Source organism: Malania oleifera, chromosome 9 (genome assembly GCF_029873635.1).
Source record: "Malania oleifera isolate guangnan ecotype guangnan chromosome 9, ASM2987363v1, whole genome shotgun sequence".
Lineage (NCBI taxonomy): Eukaryota > Viridiplantae > Streptophyta > Magnoliopsida > Santalales > Ximeniaceae > Malania > Malania oleifera.
The window spans coordinates 38,949,291-38,963,197 of NC_080425.1; the positions used below are offsets into that span (position 1 = coordinate 38,949,291).

General features: G+C 35.4%; 1 protein-coding gene across 1 annotated transcript in view; it reads left to right on the forward strand.

The window, feature by feature from the left end:
* Window positions 1-13,907, forward strand: part of LOC131164088 (uncharacterized) — a 90,131-nt gene that overhangs the window by 27,357 nt on the left and 48,867 nt on the right. Inside the window, exons 6-7 of the mRNA XM_058121049.1 lie at window positions 12,008-12,136; window positions 12,365-12,451. Coding sequence (XP_057977032.1) covers window positions 12,008-12,136; window positions 12,365-12,451 — 216 coding nt within the window. The remainder of the gene's footprint in view (window positions 1-12,007; window positions 12,137-12,364; window positions 12,452-13,907) is intronic.

Sequence of the window (13,907 nt, forward strand, 5' to 3'; positions counted from 1 at the left end):
AAATATGAAGAATACCCAAAATACACCTAAAAGAGACTGTGATTGTCTACAAAGAAAATAGTGTCATCAGTGAACTGGAGATGTGAAACCACTACCCTCTCTCTCCCCACTTCTAGACCCCTTTCTATAGCCCTATCGACCATCCTACTCAAAAATTTCTATAGGAGCAAACAAAAAAAGGGATAAGGGGCCACCTTGTCTAAAACCCATCGAAGCACCAAACCAAGATTTAGGCTCCCTTCATAATTATTGAAAGCCACATATTAAAAGCCAACCCTTGATCCAAAGATGCTACACCAAAAAACCCTTTCTTGTAAAAATTCTACCCAAAAAACTCTAGCTTACTCTATCTAGGCTTTCTTAAAATCTAGTTTAAAGACATTCCCCCTCTTCTTATTCCTACGAATATCCTCCACCACCTCATTGGCAACTAAAATAGTGTCCACTGTTTGCCTCCCCCCAACGAACGCGCTTTGAGCTTTAAAGATGGAATCATCAAGCACAAAACTCAACCTATTAGCTAAGACTTTAGTAATAATCTTATACACACTAGAAACAAGACTAATAGGTCTAAAATCCTCCACTTTAATAGAATTAGATTTCTTTTGAACCAAGGCTATAAAAGAATAATTGATACTTTTACTAAGGACTCTGTTATCAAAGAACTTGTTGAAAACTTTGAACAAATCCTCCTTTACTATATCCCAACAATCTTGAAAGAAAAGCAATGTTAAAACTATTTGGGCTTGGAGCCTTATCCCTATCCATCCCAAAAACCACCCCCTAAGTTCCTACTCATCAAAAGGTCTCTCTAAGCAACACATCTGATCAAAAGATGTAGGGTTCCAATCTAATCTCTCTATCATTAGCCTACAATGATCCTCCTCTGAATACAAGTTCTGAAAGAAATTGGTGATAACAAAAGCAATATGACATTGATTATTAGAAACTATCCCATCCCCCACATCTAACTCCCTAATCAAATTCTTCTTTTCCCATTAGCTAGTCTATTAAAGAAAGAAGAGTTGCAGTCACCATCTTGAACCCATTTGAATTTGGTCTTTTGTCTCCAACTCCTCATTTTATGAATTATCACCTCTTCTAGCTCATTTTTCAAGGTAACTCTCCTTATTTACCTCACTATTTGTAAGATTACAATCTTGCTCTTTCCTATCTAGTGAAGTTAACTCGCTCAAGATGTTAGATTTTCTAATTCTGATGTCACCAAACACCTTCCTATTCCAAACATTCGACTTCTCCTTTTGGTGTTTCAAATTTCTCATGAAAAAGAAACCACCCCAACCCCTATCTAAATCCTCTTCCCAAGAGTCCCTAACCAAAGGCTTGAAGGCAGCATGATCCAGCCATATATTCTCAAATCTAAAAGGCGTAGGACCCCAGGACATCTTTCTAGATTTCAATAGGATTGGAAAATGGTTAGATGTAGTCCTAGGAAGAACACAATGAGAAAGCTTTGGAAATTCATCCTTCTACTTGTTGCAAAACAAAACCCTATCAAGTCTCCTAGCCGCCACTCTAGCACCCCCTACAGACCAAGTAAACGGAGCATTCCCCAAGGGAATATCCCTTAAACCACAATCCCTGATACCAAATCAAAATTCTGCATGCTAGTTGTTACTCTACCACCCCCTTTCTTTTCGTTGGGGAATCCTACTGCATTAAAGTCACTTCCCATGCATTAAAATCACCGTTTCGTAATTGTTTTTTGGCTTCTTGATGCTGTTACACACTGCAAAATTGGTTAGAAGAAAAATGGTTGTTACGGACTGCAACCATTATGTAAAGGCCACTGCGACCATTACATAACCGCTACAAGATTGTTACGCCAATATTTTTTATTATTATTTTATTTTATTTTATTTTTTCTTCTCACTTTTGTCCCCCCTCCTATCATAATCATTATCAATATACTATGTTGCGAGAGGGGGAAAAGATTATAATGACGATGATAATAATACAAAATTTACTACTTTTTTAAATACTCACAAAAGATGCATTAACTAACAATTTGAAAATGCCAGATAGGAAAATATTTTATTTTTCTAATATTTTCAATTTAATATTTTTGTTCTACATTTTTCAACTTCAACATTCTTTTCTTTTTAAGTTATTGTATATTTTCATAATTTGTTTGTCTTATGTGTCTCATAGATTAATGGAGTATATAATGTATTTTGTTTTATTAATTATTTTATCACACATGCATTTATCATCCATGAGAATAATGAGGAAGTATAAATACACACGTAATTTTTCTATCAATGGTGGTTTAAAACAAATGTATATTTCTTGCCCTTACCAAACAACTTAGTTGAACTAAAGGATCCAGAATATGCTAAGACTCTTTCTAAGAAGGGTTAAAAGCTTAAAACATGCAAATACACTAATATGCAAAAGGTTTTGCGTGCTTGAAAAAAATTCATGATTGTTACACCCGCTTCTTGTTATGTAACATCCGCTACTCCCGCTTCTGTTACACCTGTTACTGTTACATTATGCTGCCCGCAATTTAAAACCATGCTCCCATGATCCACCTAAGGGAGCAAAAGCCAAAAACATAATGCAAGTATACAACTCCACCCAAAAAGAACTCCTAAAAGTTGGTCTAGTAGGCCCATACATAGAGGAAACCCACCATTGACCCCTCCTTCGCACTTCGAATAACATAGAAAGGGGGAAAAATTGGACAAAGTGTCCAACTTGGAAACATTTTGAGAATCCCACATAACTAGGATGCCACTAGAAGCACTGCGCGAGGGTAAGAACCCTAACCCCCCCCCCCCCCTTCCCCGCCCCAAAAAAAAAAAGAAGAAAACTTCTAGCAACACCCTCATCAACCTCCTCCAATTTAGTCTCTTGGATAAGGACAATATCTAAAGAGTATTTGTCTAGGACTTCCTTTATAGAGCTCCTCCTCCTAACCCCCCCCTAGTCCTATTACATTCCAACTAATAAGCTTCATAACAACTCGCTTACCCCCCTTGCCAACCCTTTTTACTGCACTCGTTATTAATAGAAGAAACCAGATTTTTAAGCTCTTTTTGGATTTTTTTTGTCCTTCATAAGTCCTAGGTCTAAGGTCCATCTTCATTGGGTTTCTAGCATGATCTAAAAGCTCCAACCCTAGATCCTTGAGGAGTTTAAGTGGGTCTATATTGTTTCTCTCAACACCCTCACAACTAAACCCACAGCCCTTCCTCCTATTAGAATCCTCCTTAAGGCATAAATTTTCCGAATAAAGAATGGGTTGGGTAGGAATAGTTAGAATACCTTTGCGAATTCTAGACGAGCTAGGGTCCTCCATAAGAAGATCACCCTATCCAAAAGAATCCCCCCAGCAATGCAAGAAGGATTCATAGAATTATCCATAGGAGAACAAATGAACCCAAGGCTAGTATTAGAAGGCACAGGTCCCTCAACATTAAGACCTTCAAATGATCAAAGTTGTAATTAATGAGATTAATGCTTGCTTAAGCATTTTCAGGAGCTGGTTGAAGGCAATATCTGTCCAACTGCTGTGATATATTTATTGACTTCACACCCTTAGCCAACTCTTCCCCTTTGTTTTCAACTGAGAAGTCCTCATACACACGTCCTCAAATTCCCAAATTGGTTCTAAATGCAAGCCATATTATCCTCTAACTAGTCTTCCAATTCAATATCGAAGTGTTGCAAAATACACCTCTGTTTGGCCTCGCAAAGTTGTGCTGTATTTCCCACAACTTTTTGAAGGATCTCATTCTTTTTAACGGCTTCTTCGATATTTGAAGATTCTATATTATTTGTTCCTATCCTCTCTCCTTTAAGTGAGAGGTCAACAGCAGTTTGATAGCTTTTCCTTAGTCTAGCACACATGATATTAAATATCTTTTGTTTTAGGAAAATATATAACTGCCTTTCTTAGCTGTAGTTTTTTGGGTTATCATGAATTTAGTTACCTTTATTGTGATTGCTTGTTAGAGAATTTGCATATCCTAGGGTTGGTTTGATTATATTATGAGGGAGGCAAATGGTGGATGCTATTTGAGTGGCCAATAAGGTAGTGGAGGATACTTGTAGGAATGAGAAGAAGGTGTCCGTTTTTAAATTAGATTTTGAAAAAACCTACCATAGAGTGAGTTGGAGCTTGTTGGATAAAGTCCTCGTTAGAAAGGGTTTTGGTGACTAGTGGTGTCGTTGGATTAGGGGTTGCTTGTCTAAAGTGTGGTTCTCAGTGATTGTGAATGGTAAATTGAAGTCATGGTTTAGTGCTTTAAGGGGCATTAGACAAGGTGATCGTTGTCCCCGTTTCTATTTGTCCTTATAGTTGATGCGTTTGAGTAGGATGGTGAATAGGGTTGCATCGGGTTGGTTATAGGTTTAGAAGTAGGGAGAGATGGAGTGGTGGTTTCCCATATCCAGTTTGTTGATGGTACCATTTTTTCCTTCTTGATCATACCATTCTTTCGGGAGAATTTTGGGTATTCTCCAAATTTTGGGAGGGGTTTCCAACCTTAAAATTAATATGAGTAAGAGTTGCTTAGTAGTCTTGAATGTGCCTATGGAGTGTGTCAGGGAGTGGGCTACCAAAGTGGGGTGTGGCATTTTGGATTGACTGTTGACTTACTTAGGGGTTGCTTTTGGGGGTAATCCTAGAATTGCAGATTTCTGGAATCCAGTAGTAGAGAGGGTGACAAAGAGATTTGATGGATGGAAGGGGGCTCTTTTCTTTTGGGGGAAGAATAAACTTGATTTAGGCTTGTCTTTTTACCATTTTGTTATACTCAAGGTCTTAAATTTTGATTTCACTCAAATTTCGAAGCTCCAAAAGTATGAAAATTTTGACGGAAATTTCGATTTCGATTTGAAAAAATAATGGAAACTAGTAGTAGAACATGGAATTCTTTTATGAAGCTTTAGAAATGATTAATAGACATAATAATGTAAGGTGTAGGACTAATATATTACAAGTAAATACATATATGCTGTGTGTAAGGTGGAGAAGTTGTAATATAATATGTGCATCAAACATATTTGTAAGATAATGTACATTGAACATATTTTGTGAATCAACTAATACAAATGAAATTCATAAGTCATTTAAATATTATTTATTATACAAATAATGATAATTTATAAATGAATGGTTAAATAAAATGTTGTTGTAAGTTTATTTTTTCATATAATTTCAAAAGCACTCGTAATAATCATTGTTTCAATAAAAAAAAATTAAAAGAGAAATTTCATTTCACTCCTAAGAATTCAGAGGGAATTTCATCACATAGTTCAAATTTCGGCAAGTTTCCCTAAAATTTCGAGATTTTGATAAATTTTGGATGATTTATTGAGATTTTGATGGAAATTATGTAAGATGGAAATTGACTGCCATCTTGATTTCAAGGGTGACGGAAATCAGAAATTTCGATGGAAATTTTGACAATTTCGTGAAAATTTAAGACCATGGTTATACTTTTTGTTTGTTTTTAAGATTACAATGGGGATTGCGAGGAAACTTGAGAGAATTATGAGAGACTTTTTGTGGTTTAGTGTGGGGCGTTGCAGTGACCACTAGTAAACTAAAAAGAGGTTTGTCGGTCTACGGAGGGAGGGTGGGGTCTAGGTAAGCTGGTGTGTAAAAGCATGGCTGTTTTAGCTAAATGGCTCTTGCGCTTCCCTCTAGAAGAATTGTCTCTTTGGCATAGAGTTACAAGAAGCAAGTTAGAGTTAGATGAGAATGGGTGGGATACCTATGTTAAATTTAAGATGTTCCCTGCTGAGTCTGTGGAGGTCTATTCTCATACTTATCCTCCTTTCACCCCTCACACCAAACTTGAGGTGGGGAGGGGTTCTTGTATCCATTTCTAAAATGACGCTTGGCTGGGAAAATGAATCCTTTTCCTCTTCTTTTCCTCATCTCTTATGGCTAAGCTTTGAGCAAATAGAGCCATATCTTTCTTTGTTGGGGATTTGAGCTGCCCTTTGGTTTCGTAGAATCTCCATTTTAGGAGACCTCTTGATGATAGGGAGATGGTGGAGTTGTCTTCTTTGTTATCTTTATTGACGGGAGTAATTTTTCTTCAGGGTGGGGTGTTTGTTCTTGGTCTTTGGATCAATCGGGAGTGTATTCTTGTAATTTTTTTTTTTTTTTTTGAATTCTTGATTAATTTTAGTTCTTCTTTCCACTCTATCATATTATTTGGAAGGCCAAGGCTCCCCCCAAAAGTCAAGGCTTTCACTTGGTTGGTTGTGCTTGATAAAATAAAATTAATAACTTGCTGCAAATCATGAGATTTTTGAAGGCTCTCTCTACTGATATATGTGTGCTTTGTTACAGGAACTCCAAGACAGCTTCTCACCTTCTTTTGCACTGTGAATTTGCGTGGAGGATTCGGAGTAAACTTTTTGGTATTATGGGAGAGAGCTGGGTATGTCCTTCTTCTTTGGTTGAAGCATTGTTAGCCATTTCTTTTGTAGGCTTTGGAAGAAGAAAGGATAGGGCAGCTTTATGGAAGTGTGGCATATTGATAGTTTTATGGGGGATATGGCTGGAGTAGAATGCATTGGATATTCTCTGGGAAGAAATTAAATTGGTTGCTGGTTTGGGATAAAATCGGAGTATTCGGCCTCATTGTGGTTTGTTGGCTTTGGATTTTTTAGAGGGATTAGTTTCTAGGAGTTTAAAAGTGATTGGAGGAACTTTCTGGCTTGTTGAACTTTTCTCTTTTTGTCGTTTTTTAGTTGTTTTTTATTGTTTGTTCCAGCTTTTTTGGGAGATGTATCAGTCTCCCTTGTGTAAATTTTTTTCCTTATTAATGAAACTTTCTTTTGCTATTAAAAAAATCATATTTTGATCCATATAGTGTAGTTGGACTTATAGTTGTCCTATATAACTTGTCATTTAGTTTTATGGGTATTCCCCGATTACACAACAAACTTGAAGAACTTTAACTCTCTGTATTACATCTTTTTTGATTTCTCCTTCAACTTGCATGGTATATATTAGGTATCGAAATCTACTAGCGCTATTAATTTCTTGAACATCAAGTTTAATCTTTTCTCCAATATTCATCCTACCATGACTAAAGCTACATTTCATAAATTTTGTCTTATTTCTTCTTCTCTAGATGCTAAAGCTTTTCTCCATAATTCTAACTTAGATTCTACCCCACCCCTAGTTTCATCAATCAACCCTATATCATCTGATTTTATTTTATTCATAAGGAATAATTATGAATGAAAAGCAATATGAATTGATTTTTTAAAAGGCTATGATAAACTTATTGGCATTTTCAATAAAAGAAATCATGTATTGAGATTTTTTTTAGTGCAAAGTATAAAAAAGAAGGAAGGTGATGCTTGTTTATTTTTTATGATTTTTACATGTAGCGTTATTTAAATATGAAATTTAATATTTGGAACATACATTCAAATTTAATATTATATAACCTTAAACAAGTGTGTTCCTCTTGTATCATGTCCTATTTGGATTTATTCTATTCCTATATTTGTATTATGCCCCTATATGTATGTTTCGTCGTAGAAACATCCAATATTTGTGTCTTTATTTATATAGCTTTAAAGAAAATATAAATTTTTAAATAATTTTTGAGTATTATTACTTTAATTTATAAAATTAAATCCTGACAAGTATATCAATTAATTTGTTTAAAAAAATTTAAAGTATATCAACTACAATGGCAACAAACCTTGAGCCCCACTAGGTGGGGTTGGTTACATGAATCTTTTTTCTGCCAATTCACACGATCAAGGACATTTTTTTTGGCTAGCTTAAAAGCTATTACATCCTGTCTCATATCTCATTCGAAATGATTTTTAGGTCTACCTTTACCACTTCTACTACAAGTTAGAATAACTAACTTTTCCTCATTGGTGTGCTACTTGGCCTGCATTTCAAATCCCGAAATCATTTAAACTGCCCTTCTCTTATCTTATCTTCCACCAGTGCTATGCGTAACTTGCTTCGAATATGTTGGTTCCTTAATTTATCCTTTAATGTTATGCCACTCATCCACCTTAGCATTCGCATTTTGACAACTTTTACTCTTTGGATATGTTGTTCCTTAGTTGCCTAACATTTTGATCATATAGCATAATTGATCTTTTGGCTGTCCTATGGAACTTCCATTTTAATTTTAAGACAGTCACACAGCACGTTCGAAGCTTGTCCATTTTATCCAACTTGCTTTAACTCTATGTATTACATCCTCTTCAATCTCTCCTTTTGCTTGCATGATAGATCCAAGGTGTTGAAATCTACTAGTGCTATGAATTTCATGATTATCAAGTTAAACCTTATCCCCAATATTCCCCTGTATGTGGCTAAAGTTACATTTCATATATTCTGCTTTAGTTCTACTTATCCTAAAGTCTCTAAACTCTAAAGTTTTTTTTCATAGTTCTAACTTATATTCTACTCCACTCCTACTTTCATCAATTAGAACAATATCATTTGCAAATAACATACACCATAGGATCTTGTTTTGGATTCCTAGTGAGTTCATCGATCACTAAAGGCGAAAAAATAAGGTCTCAAAGTCGAATTTTGATGTACATTTGTCGTGATTGGAAATTCTCTAGACTCTCGTCTTGCAGTCCTAATGCTAGTCGCTACTCTATCGTACATATCCTTAATGATATAAATATATCTAGTGCATACTCCCTTCTTTTCTAAAACCCACCAAAGAACTTCCATTGGAACTCTACCTTAAGTTTTCTCTAGGTCAATAAAAACCATATGTAAGTCCCTATTTTTTCCCCTAAACTTTTCCATTAATTTTAAAATATGAATAGCTTTTGTTGTTGATTTTCCAGGCATAAAACCATATTGATTCTCTGAGACCCCCCTTGTTTCTATTCTTATTCTTTGTTCAATTACCTTTTCCTATAGTTTCATCATATGACTTTTAAGTTTGATTCCACAATAGTTACTATAATATTGAATATCACCTTTGTTTTTGTATATATGTATTTACATGTTTTTCCTCCAATCCAGCATTTTCTTGGTTTTTATAATAGTGATGAATTGTTTTGTTAACCATATACTTCGAATATCCCCTAAACATTTCCAAACTTCAATTGAGATGTTCTTTGGTCCTATAGATTTCTCAATTTTCAATTTTTTTAAAGCCATCTTTACTTTAATGACTTTAGTTTTGCAAATAAATCTCATATTTTTAGTCGTTTCCTGATTTGCCACTTATAAGTTCAAGCTTTTAATTTTGTTATCATTTAACAACTTATTAAAGTATCTTCACCACCTTTCTTTTATGTCTTCTTTTTTAACCATGACATTATTGTTCTCATCCTTTATGCATTTTACATTACCTAAATCTTTGCACTTTCTTTCTCTAGCTCTAGCCTCTTTCCCATTCTTTTGTATGTCTAGCATTTAAATTATCATAAGCCCCTATGTTTAGCTTCACTAATGGTATTTTTTGCATCTTTTCTTGCCTCTTTCTACTTTTTTAGGTTTTATATGGATCTACAATTTTGCCATGTTTTAGACCAAATTCTTTTTGTCTTCACGTCTTCTTGAACATCTTGATCCCACCACCAACTTTCTCTACTGGCTAGGAACCTTCCTCTGGATTCACCTAAAATATCTTTGGCTATTTTTTTTAATAAGGCTGGCTATTCTATTCCAAAAAGTCTTCACATCTCCCTTATTCCTTATTGTCCAATCACTCTTTTTGATCATTTTATATTTAATTTTTACTATATTTTCTCCCTTTAGTTTCCACCACCTAGCCTCTTGCATTGATTTATTTATTTTTTTCTCTTCCATTTTCTAGAACATATATCTAATACTAAAACTCTATGTTGGTAGATTTAAATTATATCAAGAATTACCTAAATATAGCAGTCATGAATATTCATTTGCAACTATGTGCAGTGCATGTGACATTGACTAGTAAAATAAAATGTATTAATAAAGATAAAAAGTTTACAACCTAGGTGAGGGATTGCAAAGGGGTTTCTCACTAGCATCTATCATGCACATTTCCAACTATGCAAGTAAGGATATCAAGCATGCAAAATTTCAAAATGACGACAAAAAATTATAAAATTTCTAGCATGCTAGCCCTTGATCTAGTCATGTTTTAGAGAGAGAGAGATAGAGAGAGAGAGAGAGAGCATGCATGCTTTGTTGTGGTTGGTTCTCTAATCTTTAGCCATGCATGCATCCAGCTTCCAAGAGTCCAGTTAAAGCTAGTGCTAATCAAGAAGTAGAAGGGGGGCAAGTACGGTATGCTAGGAATCTTTAATTTCCCGTTCAGTCCTTTTTATATAGAAGTTAGGTTGAGATGGGTGTCCTCTACACCAACGCTAGTTCAATTGTTGTTTTGCACAACTAGTTTAAATATTTGCAATTTGACTTCTATATTGTGTATCTCATGCATTAAGTCTCTCTTTTCTTCTTAATTACACTTCGCTCTATTGCGCTTGATCCTTTTGATCCATTCTAATCTGGTAATGAGAACAATGACAATTATCTTTATTAATGCTTTAATTGGAACCATTTCAAATTTATTTGAGTTAAAACACTTCCTAATTCTCCCATTGAATAATTTTCAGATGTCCATTATACATGATTGACACCTTGTAATTTATGATGGCAATCCAAGCTAGACTAAATTAGAGAGAACTTATTTAGTTGCAATTTCTATGTGATATATCTCTGTATCAACTAGTGACTTGAATAAGCTATTAAGGGAATTATTATCAAACGCCTAACTTATTTGTATATGCCTAATTTTATGAGTATGACTCCATAAATGAGTTTAGAAGCTCCCCTTTTAATCTTCATTTCACCTTGGCTAGGTCCTTAAATCATGCCGTAGTGACACAGGGCATGCATTCTCTTAGAGTGAGATTCCATTTTGTGCTTTCACTGATCTCCATACTTAAGTCAACAAACCAAATCTTTGTGTATTTAGGTTCATTGGTCAGAATTTAAGCACATAGCATGGTCAAACCAGAGGAACTCAAATACAAGACAACTGTGAGCCTTATGTCTAAGAATAATTTTCCCATTTTTGTTATAAAAAAAAAGGAAGAATAATTGACCCGTTTTTAGCCTAGATAACAAAACCCCCTTTGTTTATCTTAGTGTCCCTACATGAGTGACTTAAAGAGTACTTACTGTAATGGGCTTACCTAACACATGCTAGCTTGTCTGGTTAGTTGATGCCCAAATGATAATCCTATGACTAGGACTTATAATGGGCTGACATAATATGTGCTAGCTTGTTTGGCTAGTCAAGGCCCAAATCATTCACTCATAGAAAGTGGTATTAGCCTTCCATTGCGTATTGATACTTATCGGGTATAAAATAGATCTGTTTCTCTTTGTTCCTACAAACAGAATTGGATACTTATCGGATATAAAATAGATCTGTTTCTCTTTGTTCCTACAAACAGAATTGTTTCATTATTAACTAACAGAATAGACTACCAACAAAATAAAAAAAAATTCACTTTTGCTTCAAGATAATCCCCTAAAAGGGGGATGATAATCCTATGACTAGGAGTTATGTATTGAGAAGTATAAGACTCACATTCTTAACCTCTTTAGATTCTATGGACTTGTTCATGTAGCAATAACACTAATGAAAAACTTGAAGTTACTTGTGCTATACTAATGATACGGGAAAAATAAATGTATTAGCCAATTGATTGGCTTTTAAGGCATACTTATAATATAAGAGCTCGTAATTTCTGTTTACTTTTTGTATAAGAATAGTTCATGTTCAATTTTATTTTTTTATGTCTTATTTTATCCAGACATAAAATTTTTAAGGCTCTGAAGCCAGTTTTGCTGGTAGACTCCCACTCAAAGAAACAAAAAAAATTGTCAAAAGATGCTTTATCTGCTTTTTCCCCTTCTGCTAAACTCATCTTTTCCCCCCTGGTTTTAAAGTACCATGCAACCTTGAATTTTTTCTACTGGCTTTCAATTGCTGATGGATGCAGATTTCTTCTCTAGGTGGCAGACAAAATTCGTCATGATGAAAGAGTATGTGTTACAGAGCGGACAAATTTAAGATATCTTTCTGAACTTCCACAAAAAGTTGATTTGGTGACTCTTGACCTTTCATTCATTTCTATACTTTTGGTAAGCTATCAAACATTAGTGAAAATCATGGACTCCCTTTCATGTGCTGGCATTGAGACAAATTTATCTGATTATTCTGCATTGTATGGAAAAGACTTGCTCTGTGCGAGATGATATTGCACTCTCATCCATTATGGATTTCTTCTTCATCAATTTAACAACTTTGTTTTAAGCCTAACTATCTATAGTGTAACTTTCTTTCTTTTGTATGTCTTTTTTATAATGAAGGTCATGCCTGCTGTAGTCAATGTGATGAAGGAAGAAGCAATGTTAGTTACCCTGGTTAAACCTCAATTTGAGGCTCACAGATCCCAAGTGAGAAACTGAACTTCTGTATTTTTCCCTCATTTTTTATTGGCTTTACCTTGTGTGTATTACCTGCTTTGTATTAAGGTTAAATAATAATCAATTCTCCACACTAAGCAGAGGCATATCAGAGATCCTGTATCAAACATAGGTACCAGTGAAAACCTAAAGCATTGGCTAATAAAAGTGGAAATTACAATAAAATTGCTTTTTTGGGGGAAGGTTAGTTTCTCTTAGTGCAGTTTGGCAGATTAGAGTTAGCTTTTGCTGAATCTTGATCTTTAGCAATTCCTTGCTTGAATTGTCATTCTTTTCTGCTTGCCAATTGTTATGGCTGATAAGGTCCAAATTGCTTTCCTTGGAAATCTTGTTTTTTCGTCTGGAATTTTGAATCCTTCTATTTCTGCCGATCTTGGATGTAGAGTATCTTCATTGGCTAAATTTCTAGATTTTTAGAATACTGGAGAGCAGAAAAGAAGTTGGTTACACTATCATATGGTCAATGGCGGTGGAGACGATAACTAGGGACTAGTTGGAGAGATACGCGATGACATACAGACTATAGGATTGCCTCTCTGAGCAAAATTTGCAATGTGATGAGATGCTATAGGGATGCCTGAAACTGCAGGAACCTTGAATACTTCTCCTCTGAGACAGTTGTAGTACGCTGTTCACCTGAACAAGTGACTGGTGAAGGAAACATCTTCTCCTCTGAGACAGTTTGTAGTACGCTGTTCACCTGAACAAGTAACTGGTGAAGGAAACATCTTCTCCTCTGAGACAGTTGTAGTACGCTGTTCACCTGAACAAGTGACTGGTAAGGAAACATACTTTTGGGATGTGGGGACTCCTTCCCAACGCATATACAACAGAAAATTGGAAATACACAGTGAACAACATGCTTTTGGATTTCATGGACTTCATCCAATGCACACAACCTTCTACAACCAGAGGAAACCGCGAGCACATGACAAATGAGTCAATGACTCACAAACACAGAAAATTCCACTGTTTTAGGCCTCAATGAACTCAATAGAAATCGAAAAACAGATGGGCAGTACCTAACAATCATTCACTGGGTAAGCACATGAGCAACTAAAAAAGGTGAGATCTTTGGAGAAAAACCATCACCAAAAACTTCAATAATATGTTTATAGAGGGATTTGAACACTGCATGAGGACTTAAGGCCAGAAATATGCCCGGAATAACCTTCGCATACTGGCAAGTGGGTTGACCCTGCCTACCTTCTACTGGCGTGTGATGGCACGGGGGAGGAGCTTTTGTGATGGCATGGGGGAGGAGCTTTGGTGATGGCACTTCAGTGGTGGGCAGATCAGCAATTTTGTGGGCGGCTATGGTGTTTGGTTTTGCAAAATATGAAGCGGTTTTTGTGTTCCCGAATAAGCAATGTCATCCAGGAAATTTCAAGCGACTGCTGTAGCTTCCAACAGCTGCTAGCTATTT